At 36.5% G+C, this 19579-nt stretch overlaps 4 protein-coding genes across 5 annotated transcripts; 3 read left to right on the top strand and 1 right to left on the bottom strand.

Moving 5' to 3' along the window:
• Window positions 1–907: 907 nt before the first annotated feature.
• On the top strand, window positions 908–2537 carry LOC120630579. 2 transcript variants are annotated; one of them, XM_039899844.1, is made up of 3 exons: window positions 908–1070; window positions 1886–2025; window positions 2364–2537. In XM_039899844.1, exons 1-3 carry the CDS (start codon window positions 1008–1010, stop codon window positions 2455–2457), a joined length of 297 nt encoding a protein of 98 aa, XP_039755778.1. In that variant the 5' UTR covers window positions 908–1007; the 3' UTR covers window positions 2458–2537. The 2 variants fall into 2 exon arrangements, with proteins under 2 accessions (XP_039755778.1, XP_039755777.1); XM_039899843.1 differs by having other exon boundaries at window positions 2358–2533.
• Window positions 2514–14896, bottom strand: LOC120630576 (sperm-associated antigen 6-like). Its single transcript, XM_039899841.1, has 14 exons — window positions 14807–14896; window positions 13764–13868; window positions 12623–12780; window positions 12009–12055; window positions 10351–10435; window positions 8900–9034; window positions 8337–8450; window positions 7576–7749; window positions 6761–6913; window positions 5853–6005; window positions 4488–4646; window positions 3015–3160; window positions 2716–2776; window positions 2514–2590 (listed from the first exon to the last, which is right to left on the bottom strand). The coding sequence occupies exons 1-14, from the start codon at window positions 14844–14846 to the stop codon at window positions 2519–2521; spliced, it is 1602 nt and encodes a 533-aa protein (XP_039755775.1). The 5' UTR covers window positions 14847–14896; the 3' UTR covers window positions 2514–2518.
• On the top strand, window positions 3277–4130 carry LOC120630577 (DNA-directed RNA polymerase III subunit RPC7-like). Its single transcript, XM_039899842.1, has one exon. The coding sequence runs from the start codon at window positions 3363–3365 to the stop codon at window positions 4014–4016; it is 654 nt and encodes a 217-aa protein (XP_039755776.1). The 5' UTR covers window positions 3277–3362; the 3' UTR covers window positions 4017–4130.
• A 654-nt stretch (window positions 14897–15550) lies between the features above and the next one.
• Window positions 15551–18270, top strand: LOC120630558. The gene is made up of 2 exons (XM_039899813.1): window positions 15551–15894; window positions 17394–18270. The coding sequence occupies exons 1-2, from the start codon at window positions 15787–15789 to the stop codon at window positions 17739–17741; spliced, it is 456 nt and encodes a 151-aa protein (XP_039755747.1). The 5' UTR covers window positions 15551–15786; the 3' UTR covers window positions 17742–18270.
• The last annotated feature ends 1309 nt before the right edge of the window (window positions 18271–19579 follow it).

Genomic DNA, 19579 nt, shown 5'->3' with positions numbered 1-19579 from the left:
TTTATATATTATATTCTATGTTATTGTCCTTTTTATGATTATTTTGTTATTGTTTAGTCGCGAGGATTCAGTGACGACGAAGATAATGGGGCTGGCTAAAAACCAGTGCTGCGCGTTTTAGTATGCAGCTATACTGAGCCAGCACCTTTGTCACACCTTTTTTTTATTTTTATACTTAAACAATTAACAATTAATTAATTAACAATTTTATTATTACACAAATATAACATTTTACACAAATGTGTGACAATAAATACGATTTCTTTCTTTCTTTACCTAAGCAAAATCACAAAGGAAGCCGCCAGGCAACAGACTTTGCGGCTTCTTTTAATATTTAGTTACAGATTCCATTATTTATTCATTTCATTAAAAAAAATGAACAAGTAAATTATTTAATGTGTTTTGTCATTCAATTTAATAGAAATAATATTTTTTTGTGTTAACGTACGTATAAATTTGCTTCAATATGGATTGTTATTTTTAAATTAGCTATTGTTACCTGATTACTGCCAACCAGGATTTAATTAAAAATAAAATGACAGAATTTAAATAAGTTTCCTCCGCTCGAACGGAGTCGGAGGAGACTTATTTAAACTCTGTATTTTTGTCTTTCTTTCATTGAAACGACTTTTTCCTAAAGCAACACTGAAAACTCCAGTACTGCCCATCAGTTCACGCGTTAAATAAAGTTTAACAGACGATACCAACATGGCAATTTTAGTTGCTAATATGATAAAACTGAACTGATCAAATATTCACACCAGCAAAGTAGAGAGTAAAAACCTAGCAAAAATAACATTGGTTAGCACCGCTTCCCCTTATTTTGCAGGATGTGGTTCATTGATAATATATTTTATCTATTAGCCACATGCACAATAAATATTTCATTGTCAATATATTATTTTAATCTACCTACAGCAAAATAGTGCTTGCATTAATTATCACTGAGCACAACTCCTGAACCAGTGTTACCAATTTACAATTACTAAATACCTACTTTTAACAAAATGCATTACATTATTGTAACTGAATTGCAATCACCAGGAGAAGAGCCAGTTTGCAAAGTTAAGGTAAAAATTCCTTAGATACTAGTGGTTCCCCACAATTTTTTCCGCGTACAAATTCTGTTTAGTACATTTTTCCCTTAGATGCTTTCATTCGCTATTCTATACACCATATTATATGATACACTACAAAGTGACTAGTTTTGAAAAACTGCACTATGATGTTTGGGAGTATCATAAAATTACATATTTTTATAGAAATTAAAAGTTTTGTTGATATAAATTCCATACTATATTTTAGAAAAAATGATTCCCCTGAAAATCTGGCCGTGTGTCATGGCCGCACTCGTGTCGATTTAGGCAAATGAGAGCTTAAGTAAGTCCTTGTTCCATAGCTAAAAGATTTTGCAGGTTTATTTACTTAAAATAAATACCAATTTCACTTAGAATTTAAATAAACGTTTCATAGTACATGAATCATATATCAATAAATTAATGCAATATTTTATGGATTCTTTATTATTGTCATTATGCCTTTTAAAAGATGCTTATTATATTATTTCTCCTGCAATAACATTTTTCCTGAAATAAAATATAATGTAGTAATAATAAATAGTTCTCATTGAAAATTGGTTCTGTAATTTTTAAGTAATCTTATAAAAATTTCAATCTTTCCTTTTTAAAATATTAGGATTAGACAATCATTCTTCTTCACTATAATTTAATACGTGATGCGCGCTTACGTCGCGTTAGTCTAGTGCGTAATTCTACATAAATTCTACTAAATGTATAAATTCAATATACTTCTGATGTAGCTACCTACTCCACTCGTATACGATATAGATATTAAATATTCAAACTAATTTTATCAATATCTACAGGGCCTACCGTCAGCTGACGTAAATACTCTAGAATCATGTTTTTTGGATCTTCATCTACCATGCAAAAATCTTGAAGACTTTATTGAAGTGGATTTTTCCGGTGTTGATGTTTTGAATATACTTTGCGGCTTAGATTTTCGGTGAGTGTAAAAATGCTAAAGAGCGAAGGTAAAGACTTAAAGATTTCCTCTCAGAATAATTATAGTAATAGATAGTAGATAGTATTCCTTGTTCCTATGATTACTCATTCTTTTTGACATTATGTTAAAGTTTTTTTACATTCTACGTGGAGGCAAAGACCGGTTTAAGCAAATAATTGTAAAACTGTAATTCTTAATGTTTAGCAATTTTGTATGTGCATCTTCGTGTACACTGAATCAACATTCAAGTATACCTTTTTCCTTGTCACACAGACTTTGCGTTACAAGAAATACGATTCTTTTTGAGCTGTTATTAATAATTAATGAACTAGTTACAGAGTCGTTAGTCAGTGTATGGCAATTGAAATCACTGCAATTGGAGGAAGAACAATGAAGATTCAAAAGATTTTTTGGACAATGGCTAAGGAGTGAAAATTATACAATACTTTAAATAAAGTATTTATTTAAATATTAAATACAACCTTCTAAAAAATTAGTTTCCATTTTCTATAGTTAACTCGCTTTGGCAATCGCTTGGTACCCTGTCTGTAAATAGTTCTGGAATCTGTAATTAGATTTTTTTTTCCAGTTTATATGGTAAACGTGTAAACGGTATAAATAAAGAGCGCTCTTTATTTATAAAAAAACAAGAGAATAAAATATACTTCATTAATAATTACACAATCATACCTGAGGAATATAGGCCTCCACTCTATCAAGCAAAGAATCTGAATAGCCTGGGGAATAGTACCTAAAAGTAAATATATATATTTAGTACCACCATTATTTTTTAATTTAGATACCATTTTCGTTGTTTTTTTATTTTCATAGTTGAATTATGATCGATTTGAGGTTGCAAACCTTACAAGACTTTTTTACTTAATGCGCTTAAATAAGAAGTATTTGAACTTTTCATAAGAAAATTGGGGCTAGTTTGATAACTATTTTTTATAGTCAATGCTTGAAGACATTCAATTTCCGAAACATACCGTACAATTTCCTCCGGAAAGCAGCTGTTTATTATGTTAATATATTCTTTTAACGATGTTCCTGGCACGGTGTCTATCTCTTGCACCCTTTTAAGAGCACCGGTAGTTACAAACAATCTTCTTGCTCTGGCGTCATTCGGTAATATCTGCATATTTTGAAAGGATTGACATTCACTTATACAATATTCGAAGAGACTAGAACCCAGGGCCGTAAATTCAGTTATAATAATAAAAGTAAGTTTGCAGTTGGCAGTGACATGTATGTCATAACATAAGCATAACCTGATTTTTAAAATAACAGAATATTCGGTAGGTAGAACCTATGTAGACGGGTAACTATTTTTAACCATGGCAGCAAGAGGCAGAGGTAGAGGCAGTACTTCTTCTTTAACCCATGAACAGTTACAAGCGCTAGGAATAGCCCGCGGGGACAACACACCGCAAGCCCTTGCACCACCGCCTTTGTTCCCGAAGCTTGAGGTTAAACCTCTACCATTAAACTGCGACGCCGCGACTGACTACATGGTAATAGTGAGAGACCAGTTCATAGAATATTTACATGAATCGCCCGCGTACGTCAAAGCTAACACACGTACCGATGGTATCGAGCGATACTCTGATAAATACAAGCTTCTAGCTCAAGACGCGAAGAAGGGTAGGATATTGAATTGCGTATGGGGCAATATCCCGACGGAGCTGCGGCCACATGCGGGCCGAGTGCGCACGACAATACGGAAACGTAAATTAGATGACCCAAGTGAGATTGCAAAAAGGTTACAAACGTTGGAACAGAAGGAGACCCAAGAAAGCGATATTATGGACGTTGATGCGACTGAGGCTAATATCAAGAAAGAAAATGAGGACAACGACGACGAGATTGAGGATGAACAGGAGCAAGAGGAAGAAATTGACGATGGCACAGATTATGCTAACAACTACTTTGATAATGGTGAAGATTATGAGGACGAGGATGAAAATCTTGATGATGGCCCAGTGTATTAGCTGTTACAATAACTACCAACTATTAAATATCTGTGATATTAAATTTAAAGTGTGTTCTGTGAGTGTTTACATCATAATCAAAATAAAGCACCCAATTAGGTTATTTAAAAGGAACTTCAATTGAATATTCTGTATAAGCAATCAGTTTTTAGCAAATTAATTGATAACTACATAGTAAGCATGCATATATCAGGATAATTCTCTATACAGATTCTGCAAAGAGGCAGCAGAAACACATACACATATTATTTACTGTCACTGTCCTGCACAAATTAAACAGCGTAGCATTCATCTAGGGAAATACATTGTATACCTCGAGAAGCTATACAACTCTCAGCCAAGAAAGTTCTGCTGTTCCGGGCGGCATCTGGTATTGTTTGGGAACCATAGATAGTGACGATCACGATCACGTAGTTGACACTGGTACTATGAGCCCTGCATGGGAGAGCGAGTACAATAATAAAATCCTACCTTAGAATATTGAGCTAGAACATATTTGAGGATACAAGCTGGTGCAGCATGCAACAACGGCTCCAGTGCTGGTCGGTGTAAACAGCATTGTAGTGATTGCTTGAGTGCACATGACGCTCTGGCTCTTACTTCACCTGATGACTTAGGATTTGTATAAAGCTGTAGATGGGAGACAAGTAACATAGTTAAGTATTTCAGTATAATAAAATAGATTGACTGCAAACTATGTATTGGTCACAAATAATCATTAACAAAACATAACATGCACTTATCAGCCAATGCATATGGATGCTCATGGATGGATAAAAATATATCTATAACAGGTAGTAATAATCTACTTAATAATGAATTAAACTGTCCATAAAATGAACACCTAGAAGTAGCAGAAACAGTTTACAAATTAAATTAGCGTTTATTAGATCATGAATGAATTAAGTATCTAAGCAATCATAGATAGTGTTTGATTGGAGAGCCTCTTCAATCAGCTTCATCAACAATCCAAATCATAAAGCCTCTGTGTTATCATACAAATTTTCTTGATCAATTAAATCAAGTATTAAAACATCAACTGCCTCTTTGGTCTAGTGGTTAGCATGTTTAAATACGGATTAAAAGGTCCTGGGTTCAAACCCTGGGAATGCACTTTGAGCCATTAGTCCCAGTTATTATGACTTGTGATAATAGATGTTGTTAAAGCCTCTATACACCATTTAAAGTAGGGTGGTGGGTCTATTTTAAACTGTTTTAAACTTAAACTGTTTGTCGTATTAAAGACAAGGTCTGTGCCCAGCAGATAGAGTTAATAGGCTGATGATTATTAAAGTATGAACCTTAAGTATCCTGTGCGTTTTGGTTAAACTGTCAGATTTCATAATAAGTAGCTAATAAGTTAAGCTCTAGAAAGATCTGCAAAGTCCTCCTGACTTCCATCATCCCTGCTATCTATAATGACTTCTAGAAAGCGTGCTCCACCTTATCACTTGACATCAGTAAACTTAGTACAAGAATTCTTAGTAATCGCACGTTTTCGAGAATGGAACACTTGAACATTAGAGAAAAATGGTTCTTATGTGCATCACAGTGGTAAAGCTCCAATTTGTCTAAAATTGTTTAGCCCGGGCATTTGACCGAACGTTTGTTAAACAAAAATCAGAAGTACAGGATTTGTGACTCTAAAACAAGTAACATTAGGTCAATTTTTCTTTGACTGTGTTTAATACTCGAAAACGACCCGTCAATTGTGAGCGAGCAAATCTTTTACTAAGGCTACACAGTATGATTGCAGTCAAGCGCAGGTCTGTATATAGAGTGTATGTACCCATGGTTTAGTAATATAAACAAAATTTAGTAATGTTCATTGCTAACTTGCAATAGTCTAGGGAGAGCGTTAGCCACGGCCACGGCGAGGCTGTGCTGCGGTGAATGCTTGGCGATGTGGCCGAGCGTCCATGCAGCAGCGCACAGCTCCGCGTCTTCACACTCGTTATTTTGTAGTATTTCTACCAGTATCACTACCGCCTGCAAGAACTCTCTATTTTACTTAACCCTGCTTTTGAATGACTTAGTTTTACTGCCAAAAACTGAAAGTAACTTAAATAAGACGGACTATTAAGTATTCTCGGTGCGATTCTTGTACAATGTAATCCACCGTTGTCAATTAATCTAGGCATGGTACTTCGTACCTAAAGAACTAACTATCATAATATATACTTACCTAAAGCCTTACAATTAATCAAACCTGGTCTGGGGGCGCCAAATTTGCATTGCGATAGCTAGATTTGAACTTATTTGAGAGTTTTTTTTCTATAAGTTAGCCTTTGACTAAAATCTCATAGTACACATACAATAAAATGTATAGAAAAAAAGTAACATTTATACCCGCAATATGACGAGGCTTTTTCATTTTCGTAATTCAGATCTACATAGAACAACTGGATCAAAAGTTAGGTATTTAAGAAATGAGTTAAACGATTTTAGTTATACATGCTAGTACTACATTCATAAATTTGTGAGCCTTCACGGCGGTGCCTGGCAGATGTGAAACATTGAAATTATTTTATATAAGTCATGATGTATCTACTGATGATTGTCCTTTATAAATAAATAGATAAAAACGATTTAACTTCTCGTCACAAAAAACAATGCCATCATTTTTGGTCCGACCGAGAATCGAACCCGTTTTTACGTTATGAACCTACGAGGTGTAGGTACAAATACTGCTAAGTAGATACTATATCTATTCTGTGGTAAAACTACAAACTGTAAACAATAACCTTGGCTTCGATAACGGCCATCGCCAACTGATCAGACTGCCCGGCTATGTAGCCCAGGGCCATGCAAGCGGGTACGCGGGACCCTCCCGCACCTTCGGACAAGAGTTCGACAAGGGGACCACATCCACCCGTGTTTACCACCAACTGCGCTAACTGGAAAAAGTATAATAATTAAAATATCCTACTACGAGAACTACTCGTAATGGGATATTTTAATTATAATATATTATGTAGACGTAAGTATAATACTTATGAGATCGTCTTTTTTGTTAATATTTGTATATACATATTATTTTATATGTATAAAACATATATCGGCCCAGTTGCCTTAATTAATAAATAATAATAAAAATAACAGGCTAAGAGCAAAATCAACTTGCATGATTTTTCTTTCGATGGGACTGAGTTCGATCGCTAGCATGCAACTCCTCCCGTTCGGAGTTAAGCAATCAAAATTTGACTGCTATAGCGATGGATTTCCCCATGTATGGACTCGTAACTCGCAACGGAAGCAAAATAGTTTAGTAAGGGTACTCTTTTTACAGCCATCTGTTTGTTTGATAATAATGTACCAGTTGTTGTAGTAAAGAGAAAATTGCGCGGAGTATAGCAAATTAAGCTTAATTTTCAGAATATATCATGGATATCTTTATGAATAGCTTTTTCTGACAAAGCTCGTCCGGAGAACCACTATCGCTATACTTATTTCTGCCGGTAAGCAGCATTACTATGTACCTGCATTGTTGTCTTCCGCTTCTGCATCTGCTTCGACTGTCAATTATTACTATGTCAAAAATGTAGAATAGAATACATACATCAACGGAATGTTTGACAATATCGCGCAAGAGGCATGCTGCGGCGCGTCGCACAGGTGCTGAATCATGCCCAGCGTGGAGTAGTGCTGGGGGTAGGGCTCCGCCGGCCACGGTTGCTTCGGCCAACTCGGCACGCGCGCTTGCCACCGCCCCTAACGCGCAAAGGGTGCTGCGCTGTACAGACAATGACTATTAATAATCAAGCTGGGCCCTGTGATTAAGCATCTTTGGTATATTTAACAAAAAGGCGTAGTCAGTGGCCATCGCAGTTACCGTTGATTATACGGTGGCTTTTTAGCACTGCCAATAATTGTGACCGCTTAAATCTATCATCTGTATTCTGACCTGCCGTGTGGTGTTGGCAGATTAGAAGACAGTTATCAGCACTCCCCTTTCCGCGGGTGTACGGCTACTAAGGGAATATAACAGAGAATGGGGTGGCATCGTCCAACGTTCTCCATATTACCATCTACTGCGATCACAAACTAGTCTGTCCAGCGTGGTGATTAGGGCTAACCCTGCTGCTAAGAGACGCCTTTATTCTAGCAGTGGACTGTTATAGGCAGTTGATGAAAACCACCAAAGTCGTTTGGGTTTAGATGAATATGTGGCCACCGATTACGTCTATTTGTTATGTCTACTTGAGATCTTATTAAATCAGGAATTAAAATTTTATGAAGGGACCTAATTGTTTTCAGCTCTTATGTAGCCCAGGTTTAGATTTTTACAGTACATAATTACCGGATCAGTTGCAAACAGACCTTCAATTTTGGATCCTGATTCTCTAGGCCTCGCACTAAATGGCAGATTGCTCCTGTATCAACCACAGCTTCGGGTTTGTGCTGAGCCAAATCTACGAGCGCCCCAGCAGCAATCTGATAGGTGTTTAGCGAAATTTAATATCGGATGTCACTTTTCTAACCAGTCTATATAGGTAAGTTTACTACAATTATTAATAGTCATAAAATCTGCAGTAATTCTCAATTTTAGATTATTTAACAATAAGGAATTTATGCGTCTTTGCTGTAGTGGTATGGTAAGCATGTTCGACTACGGATTCCGGTTCTTGGCTTAATACCGGAACTGTACCTACCAGCATTTTTCAACCGGTACTGCCCAACCTCGCGCATTGGAGAGCAGGTTTAGCCCTCGTTCTTGATTATCTCCCACTAATAATATTAGAAAATAATTGTGAAAGACCGCCATCCCGTATTGTAGCAGCGTGCTGGGTTTATGCTCTAAATACCTCTTTACTAAAAGTGAAAAGGCCTACCCTGAAATGGGACATTAAAGTGCTAATAATAATGATGATGGATAGTTTTACCTGCTTCAAACTAATTTCAGGTTCTTGAAAAGCCAACACCAATAACGGTAGTGTTCCCACATCGACTACCATTCCAGCTAAGTGCTCGCTATGTTTCCCGATGTAGCCTAAAGCCCATGCTGCATTTTCTTTTACCTAAGATGGGATCAGTCCAAAAACTGTTAAATATGTAGGATTTTTCCACCCGGCTTATTATGTAGCTCGTGACAGAGCTCGTCCGGCACAACTACCATGTTTATTTCTGCCTTTCTGTGTTTCTATGTTTGAGTTTGAAGGGCATAGTTTACGGTGTTATTACAGAATATAGACTCATGTGACTCAACACGTAGGCCTCAGATTGAAAGATATAGTGTGTCACTTTGCAGGACGTAATTCTTGTATGCCCTGCGTTGTTCTGTTTATACTCGATGCTTCTCTGGTGGATGGTACAGACACGCTATTCATCTGCCTAGTCCATCAATAATATTACAATATAAAAATGTTATTCTCCAGCACAAATTAGGGTTGTTTCGTGAAAAGGCTGTTGTTTTAACGTTATCTCCAAGGCGCTGGACCATTGAGATTACGTTAAAATAAAAGGTTTACTAACTAACAGTAAATAATTTAACAAATTAGGTAACAAGTTTTTTTTTTTAGAAAGTTTGTATGTAAACATTGAATATGTAACTAGGTAAAGCTTACATTATGTGAAAGATTGCATAATTACCCGTATTTATGCAAACTACCCAGATATTGTCAACTTTGCTGCAAGCGAAACGAGTGCAGGCAACTTTTCGTTAGATAAAAGCGACATAACGGGTGATCACTGCTAGACTGCTTGTGGCGCTGAAGGCCAAGCGATGGAAGATATCAAAAGATACCTTCTGTTTATTTTTATTTTTTTATCTTTATTGCACGACCAAAAATAGTTTACAAAATGCATGCATGAAAACTGGGTGCGCGAAAATTGTTGTTATAACAACAAATTTTTAAAAAGTTGCGAAATTTTGGCGCAGAAACTGCTCGCTACTTGATGCTGGTCTAGGTCGCTATCTTAATGTGAGAGCCTTAGGGCGTTTTTCCGGCGATATAACTTGGTACTTCAATCTTCTAGAAAGAATCAAACAGCAGAGTAAAGATTTTTTTTTAAAATTCTACTACAAGTAAGCCCTTGACTGCAATCTCACTGGTGGTAAGTAATGATGCAGTCCAAGATGGTAGATGGCTAACCCTCGTCAATTTTTACACGACGTCTTACCGCGACGCTAAATGGCTTATAGCGTGGTAACCAGCCACGGCCCGTGCCGCCTACCAGACTAGACTAGAGAAAAATCAGAAATTAAAAGTTCCTAAAATGTCCCTGTTTTCTGTGGGAATCGAACCCAGGAGCTCCAACTTAAAACCAACGCGCTCACCACTGCGCCAGAGAGGTCGTCAAAAAGAAGTTTTAGACGGAAGTAAAATTGACGTGCCTGCGTATCAAAATCTTCTAAACACGAAACAATATGTTCTAACGCACCGAGCCGAACAATAGCTGACGCTAACTCCTCATTATGCCTGTAAAATAATAAAAATATAAGAGCAGTTTTCAACAGCAGTAAATGTAATCAGGTTGTAAAAACTTATAACACAATCCCGCAAGAGCCGCACGTAACGCTTTTTACCCTTGACGGAAAAGAGGGTTTTTTCTTTCTTGAAACCGCAAAATAATTGATGATGAAAAAAAAATGAAACAGAAGTATTTCTAACCAAGAGTAAACAATTGTCACGCTGTTACTTAATTTGTGTAAATGAGTAATAACTGAGACGGGCATACCTTAAGCTAGTAGCTATTTAAAAAAGGTAATTTCATAGGTAAGTAATTGCATAAAAAGTTTATAGGTAGGTTAGTGTGTATAGATTTTTTTTTATGTTTGCTAAACAGAGCATTACACTTTGCAGAGGGGATTTAATGAATGGCACAGATAACTCCGCCGTTGCCGATCTCAAGCCCGGATGTGAAAGGAGAAGGGTTAGTAAGGTAAGCCTACCGTAAAAGGTCAACACAGAACTTCAGGCGGCGGTTAATAACCTGATAACACCATGGCCACTCGGCGCACATAAAGCGGTAACCAGTGGCCGAAAGGTCTAAATAGAGACGTCCTCTAAAAGACGGAACCCACTGAAAATATATCTCCCAAGAAAACCCCTTCCAACCATAAAGTCATGGGGGTCGTGAACACCAGGGTGTTCATCCCGTCCCACGACTGAAGGATAGATAGGTCATGTGTAATAGTCTGTGTACTTATCTGTAAATCTGTGTCAATAAATGAATTCAAAAAAAGTGAATAAATGATGGATGGATGGATGGATGGATTGACCTGACTTTGGTCTAATTTTTTTATAACAATAGCATATCAATATCAGGTTCTTGAGTATATTTCGTTAGAAAAGGGGTTGTTCTTTATCTAAACTACGGGTGGAAAATACGTCATTTCTTCACCGCGGGTGGTCAAGTTATTCTAAAAGAGAACAGTGGGAACAGCTTCCCTTCCAGCTTCCAACATTAGTTCGTTACACGACATCCACAATATTTCCAGCGAAATAGTGGCAATGGCAATGAGAGTTCCCACTGAAAAGTTATTCTTTACTGAAACTTTATTATTTATAACTCATAAAATTTCTTGCAATTGAAAAGTATAATTATGTTTAAGGCAAAATGAGCTGTTCATCAACGTAACGCCGTATTCCATGAAAATTTCATTCTCCAAATCTTTTAGCAAATGCCTCGCCTGTTTTCAAGCCTGAAGTGAACAAATAAAAAAATACAAATATTGTATGAATTTGCGTGATAAAAGTGAAATCTTTTTATCGTTTTTTCATCTAGTTCCTCACAATCGATATAAAAAAATTATGTTCAACTTAGTAACACAACTCATTCTCACCCTCAAACTATGTACGCCCTCGCAACGCTTGTTCATACAAATATCTCTCGTGAGAATAAGGTGTTTTCCGTTTCGTATAAAACTCTACTATTTCATCCCGCTTCAACCGTTTTAGAACCGCGAAAGAAATACCGAGGATATTTGACTGTCAAATGTCCTCGGTCTTACGGCAATGGACGACCTCATTTAAGGAATATTTTTCTTACCTTGCTACTGCTCTCATTAGATACAAAGCTGACCGCTTATAGTAAACCTGTGTGAAAGTAAGGTTTAATTAATTAATACTACAAAAAACACCACCGATGCAGTGACCAAAACTAATTTGATCGACTTCGGTGCTTAGCTTAGTTTGTAATTAAATCTAGTTTATTGTTCACTAGCTGTTGTCCGCGACTTCGTTCTCATTTGTTTTTGTTTTTAAAGCATATTTAGTTCTAGTTATAATTTTTTTAAATAACCGTTTTCAATTAACTGTAGCCAAGTAGCTTTAAAATAACTGTTTTGTTGATGTGTTGATGTGTAAATGTCCTTAAATTTTTAAACTCTAGATTACTTGTAAATTAAAAATCCGATTCGAATGAGTGAGAAAGTATATGTAAGTACTAAGTATATATTATGGGTTTTTTCCGGATTCCAAAATTCTTATATAGTACGTTCTGAAATTTTTATATGCATTTTAAAGTTTGGATCTAAATTTCATATTTCCTCAAATTTAAGTTAAAAACACCTTCAATTCAGTCATTTAGGTAGTAGATTGTAGATTACGAAAAAATTGACCTGTATCTATTATAAAAAAAATAGCGGAATAAAATAAAATAACGTTGAATTTGTTGAGGTTCTCAAGCGTGTCAGTGAGCATTCCGGCGTCGAGCAACCGTCGCGCGACTCCTTCGTCATGTTCAGCCAGCCTGGCTGCGGCTACCACGGCGCACTGCCGCACTGTACTGCAAGAGTCCGACAGCAGGGGTTGGAGGAAGTCTGCAACGAGTAAAGTAACAACCCAATCGTCTTACTAGCTTGTTATTATTAGCTTCACAAGTGAAAGGCCTTATGCCAGCCAACGTGCTCGATAATTGACGGACTGTCGAGCGATGGCTCCCTCGTCTGTAACTACCAATAAAATATCACCCTGATTATAGAATCCAGACTTATTGAAGCTTTTTTTTTATACTACGACAATACACACCTCGCCATCTAGCCCCAAACTCCAAATCAAGCTATATAGCTAGCTGGTGTTATGGGTACTAAAACAATGAATATCTTTATAAATAAAATATATATAGATAAACACCCAGCCACTGAAAAACATTAATGTTCATCACACCAATATTTTAAAGTTGTGGGCATCGAACCCACGGCATTTTACTCGGAAAGCAGGTGGCAAAAAATAACATGGATTTCGTGCGACACGCGGACTGAGATATGAATAATTGAGCACGCATCGCGGCAAGCCGTCAAGCTCGCAATAATGTGTTACAATTTCGTTGCATGCGATGCCTCGGGTGGAGCTTTTTGTGACAGAGCTGGTCCGGGGCATTCAACGACTGTATCTATTACCTTATTATAAACTCGTGCCGTTAATCAGATTAAAGTTATAAATTACCAAAGGTCAAATTATAAATACAAAATGTTGTCGGTTTGTTTATATACCTAGTGTTCAGCTCAACTATATCGTAAAATCTTGACGAAATTTGGCACTGAAATAGCTTGCATATAGAGGCAGGCATAAATACTTTTTATACCGAAAACGTAGGCAACTGCTAAGGAGTTTACACCAAAGCCGCCGACCCACCGATACATCCCCGCGCGGCGCGGCGGCTTTATAGTTGACGACGTCACTTATAGGTGTGAAACATTTTTCGGTGGCAGGACATCAGCAATTTTCCGCTATCAAGCCGCCGGGCCGTGTCGGTGACCTTACCGTGTAAACTCCTTCAAATATAGATACACAAATGCCATACCCAACGCTCCAGCACTCTCCAAACATTTTACATTGGTAGCCCGCGTAGCCAATTCAGCCATTGTCTGGACGAACACCAAACGCGCTTTCTGATAAGTCTCGAACACTATCAAAATATAATTAAGTATACAGTAAGATACAATATACAAAGATTGATATTTATCGACTAGTAACTTATGCTTACGTGCCTGCCTTAAACTAGCAGTTACGACTTCATCTGCACAGAACCTACCTAATAGTAAAAGTTCTCTCGAAAACGGCTTAGTTTTATAAAAAGCCTAGGCTGCACCTTCCAAAACTTTAAGTAGTTCCGTGTCAATACTAATAACATTAGAGAGGAGGCCTCCACAAGTCGCACTGTGTAATGACTGTTATTTCTGCGACGACCTAGTTATGGATTTTTCAAGTTTCGCTCCGAAACCGGAGCATCCTCAGGATATGTTGACTTTACAATTAATAATTGTTAAGTCAACATAATTTTTTTTATTTTTTTTATTTACATCTGAGGATGCTCCGGTTTCGGAGCGAAACGTGAAAAATCCATTGAGAGGGTACATTGCCGAAGATCTGCTTGGTGTTATGTGTAGTAAAAGGATTGAAGGAACTATAAATTACAGCATAGAGCTGTAATTTATAGTTTCTTTTTCTAGATTCTCCTGCTTTTCGCGGAGTATAGCAAATTAAGCCTTATTTTCATAATGTCTGGAAGCGTGCTATTACAGAAACACGAGGCTTAACAGCTACCCGCCTCAGGTTGGCGGACACATTGTAGCAATGTGTAGAATATGCTTCTTGCATGCCCTGGAAAGTGCTGCTATTTTTATAGGCATGGTAATTGGAAATGAAAAAAATAATATTATCTATTATTTTTTTCATGGATTTCCAATAACCATCAAGTGAGCCATCTGCTTGGTCCGTAATTACTTTTGAAAAAAAGAAAATAATTCTTTTGCTCGCCTTGATGGGCGACTCACTCACATTAATTATTATGAAAGGTATTTGTACTTAATTAATTCGAAATAGATTTACTTGAATAATATTTACCCAGTTGAATATTCCGAGGACTGCTCATAGAGTGACTCATGATTATAAAAAGTTATTCTTTTTCATTCGCTGTTTATTTATTCGTTTGTAATAAAAATATCAAGTGGTTTTATTTGTTTTGATGGTTCATAGACATGAGTTATCGAACTGCCAAAATATTATTTTCATAATTATTAAGTAAAGAGGATACGAAACAACTATACCTACGTTGATAAATCTCAGTAGGAATAGATATACACATACTAATGAAACTAAATGTGGAATAAATAAAATAAAGGTGGGTATACAATAAGAATAGTTTACCTGCTCACCCAGGTAAACTATTCTTATTCTGTAATTATACCTAGGTAAAGTTTTTATTCTTATTGTCTTTCCGTCTATAAAATATTAACTAAAACACTTGCTGTAATTACGTTTAGCATTAAATAGCTACCTATTGCATAACCATAAAATTGGAATTCCCCGCTAAGGATTCTTAAACAACATAGATATCTCTATTAACGCTAATCAAGATTTGTTCCACTACCAAGTTACTGCCTACGAACAGGTAGGTATCTATTGTGTCCGCCGCGCCGGGCTGGTCGTCAATCGGGCGACAGGTACTTACATACTGCGCGGGCGCAAGTCGTGCAAGCACCCGTGAAGGCCATGTGACAGGTGACGTCACGTCGCCCTCCACACATGCATTGTATTTGAACGGTTTGCCTTCTACCTGGACTGCACACATAGGCAGCCATTGTGAAGTGAGAACCACGTCGCCGCTGCTTACCTGGCATTTGGCAAAGTTCACTCACACAAGACTACTCAGTACACTCTGCAACTTGTCGTGGCCGTGTCTCCGCGTTCTTACCTTTTAACCACTCAAATAATTGTAAAAATGAGCTTAAATATTCAGCGATGACAATTTTTTATAAAAAAACAATTCTCAAGCTGGTCTAACCAGCTAAGTTATTAGTGTTTGAGTGATTGACTAATTCATTATGCCTTATATCATGGTGATGGGTTGCCTCAGTGCATTACATCTTTCCAAGGATGAAGGTGCTACTGTGTACGGACTGAAAAGTGATGAACGAAGTGCGCTAGTAAGGGTAGGTTTATAAGACTCTATTGAGAACTGAATTATTATTACCCTATTACATTTTTTTTTATTTTAATCCTTCATACCAGACATCTTATTTTTATTTTAAAATAAGGTAACTAACCTTGGTTTACACTGCGCAAATAAAAAATAACTAAAAAGTTAAAACAAACTATCTAATGTTAAATATCTTGATATATACAATAAGGTAGCCCAACTTATCTATATAAAAAAACATCTGACCCTTGAACAATTAACAAAGCCTTCTTCCTAGAACTAGACTTGGCTTTAACGATCCCAACAAGTTAGCGTCCTTTTATTACGGAGTTCCAATAGATCAGAGGGCCACCTTCCGGTACCATGTATAATAAATACTTATTGCATTGTCACCCGATTAACATAAGCATGCACAATTTCAAATCAATACAAAACCGAGAAGTAGGTCAAATTGTATTTGCAATATTTACTTTTTAATAAGCAAAAACTAATAATAACAAAAAGGTTCTATATACCAAATAAAACATAAATTTCAACTATCGGTTAAGCCAGTGAACAAAACAATAAGAAGCATTTGTATTAGAGCCGTTACGATATCTATTGCGATGAGTGAAACGTGCTTTTCAGGACACGAGTAAACTCATAAACAGCAATTGCTATGAAAACCAAACGATAGGTATTAGGTACCTTGTTATCACCTTTTAGTACAAGTAGGAGATTCTCCACAATTACTTCTCTACCACTTCGAAAATAGATTCAGTAAATTAAGGATTATTTTTAGATTTGACTTATGTCAAGTGGGAAACCAGAAATCGGGGTACATCGGGGTACATTTTAATATTATAAATGTGCCTACTTACTGTTTTCTTCCTATCTAAACTTATTATCAGACCATCATTACGATTGTAAAATTTCTTAATTTGGTTCTTAAAAGGGTTCTCCTGACGTTACCCAATCCCCAGTCCGATTCAATGATTCTGTATGAAACAAAGCGTAAGTAAGGAAAGGATTGCACTATTCGACCAAAAATCCGCCTGGATACAAACAAAGCGAAAATTAAAACCCAAAACCCAATTTTTAAGTTGATTATTTTTATTCTTCCTGTAACCTTGTACAGTTATGATTATATGAATACAAAGTATAAGCATAGCAATGACAACTGGCTAGACATACAACTAAGGTGTTTATAAAGTGAAGAAAGTTTAGTGAGTGAAGTTGTCCTAATCCAAAGGTAGGCTGAGATCGCTACTAAGCGATAAGGCCGCCTATTCTACTTCTATTGTTCTTTTGTTTTCCTAACTTCATAGTGGTGTACAAATAGAGAGTTAAATAAATAAAATAAAGTTATGTGAAACCGGATCAAAATCGGCCCATTAAATTCACAAGAAAATAGAATCAACAACACCCTAGGGCCTAGGGCTTAAATTATACAAAAAAATCTTAACAAACGCCTCATTTCAACTCACAGTATACTTCTCGCATCAGGATTAACAAATAACCCTTATTTTTCAGGAACTGAATTCGTCCTTCGGAATGTCTGTTGCAACGGCAAACGAATCAGAACGTACAGTTCGCGTCGCACAGAAAGGCCTGACTCTAGTGCTTGTCAACCGGATCCACGGCCTTCTTGGCTACGACGTTGTATCACACGCGATGGCCATGACTAACGCCAACCGGGAACTGATCTCCTTTACAATGTACAAGAAGACGAGCCCGAACTCTCACGGCCAGGCGCATGGTCAGACACATGGTCAGACACACGGTCAGGCACATAGTCAGGCTCACGGTCATGGACATAGTAGCTCGCACAAAAATCACCCAAAACCTGCGCAGGCACACAGCAGCGTTGTCACGCTATGATAGACCATATTAGAGGCGTTAGAGGCGCAACCAATATTATCTATAGATAGACAATTTTTTTATATAGAACTTTTTGATGACTTATATGACCCAGGATGGGTAAAAAGGAAAAAAAATATTTATGAATATACTTTGTGTGGACACAGCCTTACAATATGTAAAAATACAAACTATTGTTTATTTTGAGACTATAAGTCTATAAACTCGCTCACAAGTACGGAATTTAAAAAAATGATTGAAATTATATACAGCAAGTGAAGGGATTATTTTTAGTTTGATTATTAAGGAATTTTTTTAATAAATTATTCTAAGCACCTACTGTACAATTCATAATCATAGATACTAAAGAGTTTTTAATCATTACTTTTGGCTGTATAATAAATTACCTCAGATGACAGATATATAAGTGACGAAGATATTTTAATTGCGGGAAGTCGTTTAAACTACGACAAGGAACAATAGGTTCGAGCGATGTATTTTTATAAATGTGTACATGCATGTATAAAATTTTAATTAGAGTTATTGAAATAAAAAAAATATATATTGCTTGTGTATGTTTACATTTTATTTTATTATTCTCATACAAAAATGCATAAATACAAAGTCTATCAGTCTTAACATAGATTAAGGAATGGAGTTTTTATAACTTAAAAAAATATTTTAGTTGCCAAGCCGAGTTGAGATTCCAGACAATGCTGCTGATACTGTTGTCGTGAATCTCTAAACTGATTTAAACCTCATCACTATCAACCCTTTTCTGGCGTGCTACAGGGCAAGGGTTTGAGAAGAATGAGAAGGGTTTAGGCCGTAGTCCACCACGCCAGCCAAGTGCGGATTGGCAGTCGAATCTTACCATATGTATACATAAAGTAGGAAAAATGCATAAAACGTAACGAGTTACATGTAAATTTTAGGGTAGGTAGTGCTTTTGTGCATGTATGAAGTGCACGCCACTGTTAGCATGAGAGCTATCTGTAATGTTCTCAAACATGCTTGCAGGTTTCCTCAAGAAATTTTATAAGCGCAAGTCAGGGACTGAGTTCAGTCCTCCGAAAAGGGGAACTGAGCTATCAACACTATGCTATCACAGTTTTTTTTAAATATTAATATCCCTTATCAGGAGAACTATTTTAAAAAGACAGCACTACAGCTATACCTGTCAGTTTAGTTTAAGTTAGGGATTTATTTAGACACAGAATTTTCACTAATGTAAACGTAACATCGTAACCTAAATTTTTACTGTTTAACTCACGGCATCATCACGGATCACGTTAATTTACGCTCGACGCGACAATATAATATATACAGTGCAGTGCATGCCGTCGTACCCCGTCATGCGAACAAGTTCATGACGTTCAGGAGTTGTTGAACCCGAATGGTTTTGAAACTAGTCTGGCAATCCCCAAAGAAAATTCACATTAGATAAGCCGTGTTTTAAACAGTAAAAATGAACTTAACTCTCGATATAGTAAATTCTTAATTTTTTTATGAAAATTAAGCTTAATTTGCTATACTCCGCGAAAAGCAGGAGAATCTGTATGGTGTAATTTATAATTTCTTCAATCCTTATACTCCACACCAAACAGATCTGTTAGCATAGCAAATTAAGCTTAATTTTCATAATATATCATGGATTTCCGCAAAGTAACGTGCTTCTATCCAATATTCTAACATTTGTTTTTCATAATAAATAACAAAAACCTACAATTAATTACAATTTTATATCGCACATTATACCGGATGTTTGGTGCATCGTGTGCCAAATCGAATCTGATGATTGGAGGGGTCTTTGGCTATCTCTTCAGCCCTCGTAAAAAAATCTTGCTCAAACGGTTTTT

The sequence above is a fragment of the Pararge aegeria genome, chromosome 16 (assembly GCF_905163445.1).
Source record: "Pararge aegeria chromosome 16, ilParAegt1.1, whole genome shotgun sequence".
NCBI classification, from domain to species: domain Eukaryota; kingdom Metazoa; phylum Arthropoda; class Insecta; order Lepidoptera; family Nymphalidae; genus Pararge; species Pararge aegeria.
The sequence above is the reverse complement of the archived record's forward strand: the minus strand, read 5'-3'. Positions and strand labels throughout refer to the sequence as shown.

Bases quoted from the DNA above. Each gene is read 5' to 3' on its own strand.
- LOC120630579 (XM_039899843.1), top strand. From the start codon at position 1,008: ATGCATTACATTATTGTAACTGAATTGCAATCACCAGGAGAAGAGCCA. The intron at 1,071-1,885 runs GTAAAAATTCCT...CAATATCTACAG, and splicing joins AGCCAGTTTGCAAAGTTAAG to GGCCTACCGTCAGCTGACGT. The intron at 2,026-2,357 runs GTGAGTGTAAAA...TTAATGAACTAG, and splicing joins CTTTGCGGCTTAGATTTTCG to TTACAGAGTCGTTAGTCAGT.
- LOC120630577 (XM_039899842.1), top strand. From the start codon at position 3,363: ATGGCAGCAAGAGGCAGAGGTAGAGGCAGTACTTCTTCTTTAACCCAT.
- LOC120630576 (XM_039899841.1), bottom strand. From the start codon at position 14,846: ATGAGTCACTCTATGAGCAGTCCTCGGAATATTCAACTGG. The intron at 12,781-13,763 runs GTATGGCATTTG...TACTCGTTGCAG, and splicing joins GGAGAGTGCTGGAGCGTTGG to ACTTCCTCCAACCCCTGCTG. The intron at 12,056-12,622 runs GTTATTTTATTT...ACTTTCACACAG, and splicing joins AGAACCTCAACAAATTCAAC to GTTTACTATAAGCGGTCAGC.
- LOC120630558 (XM_039899813.1), top strand. From the start codon at position 15,787: ATGCCTTATATCATGGTGATGGGTTGCCTCAGTGCATTACATCTTTCC. The intron at 15,895-17,393 runs GTAGGTTTATAA...CTTATTTTTCAG, and splicing joins AACGAAGTGCGCTAGTAAGG to GAACTGAATTCGTCCTTCGG.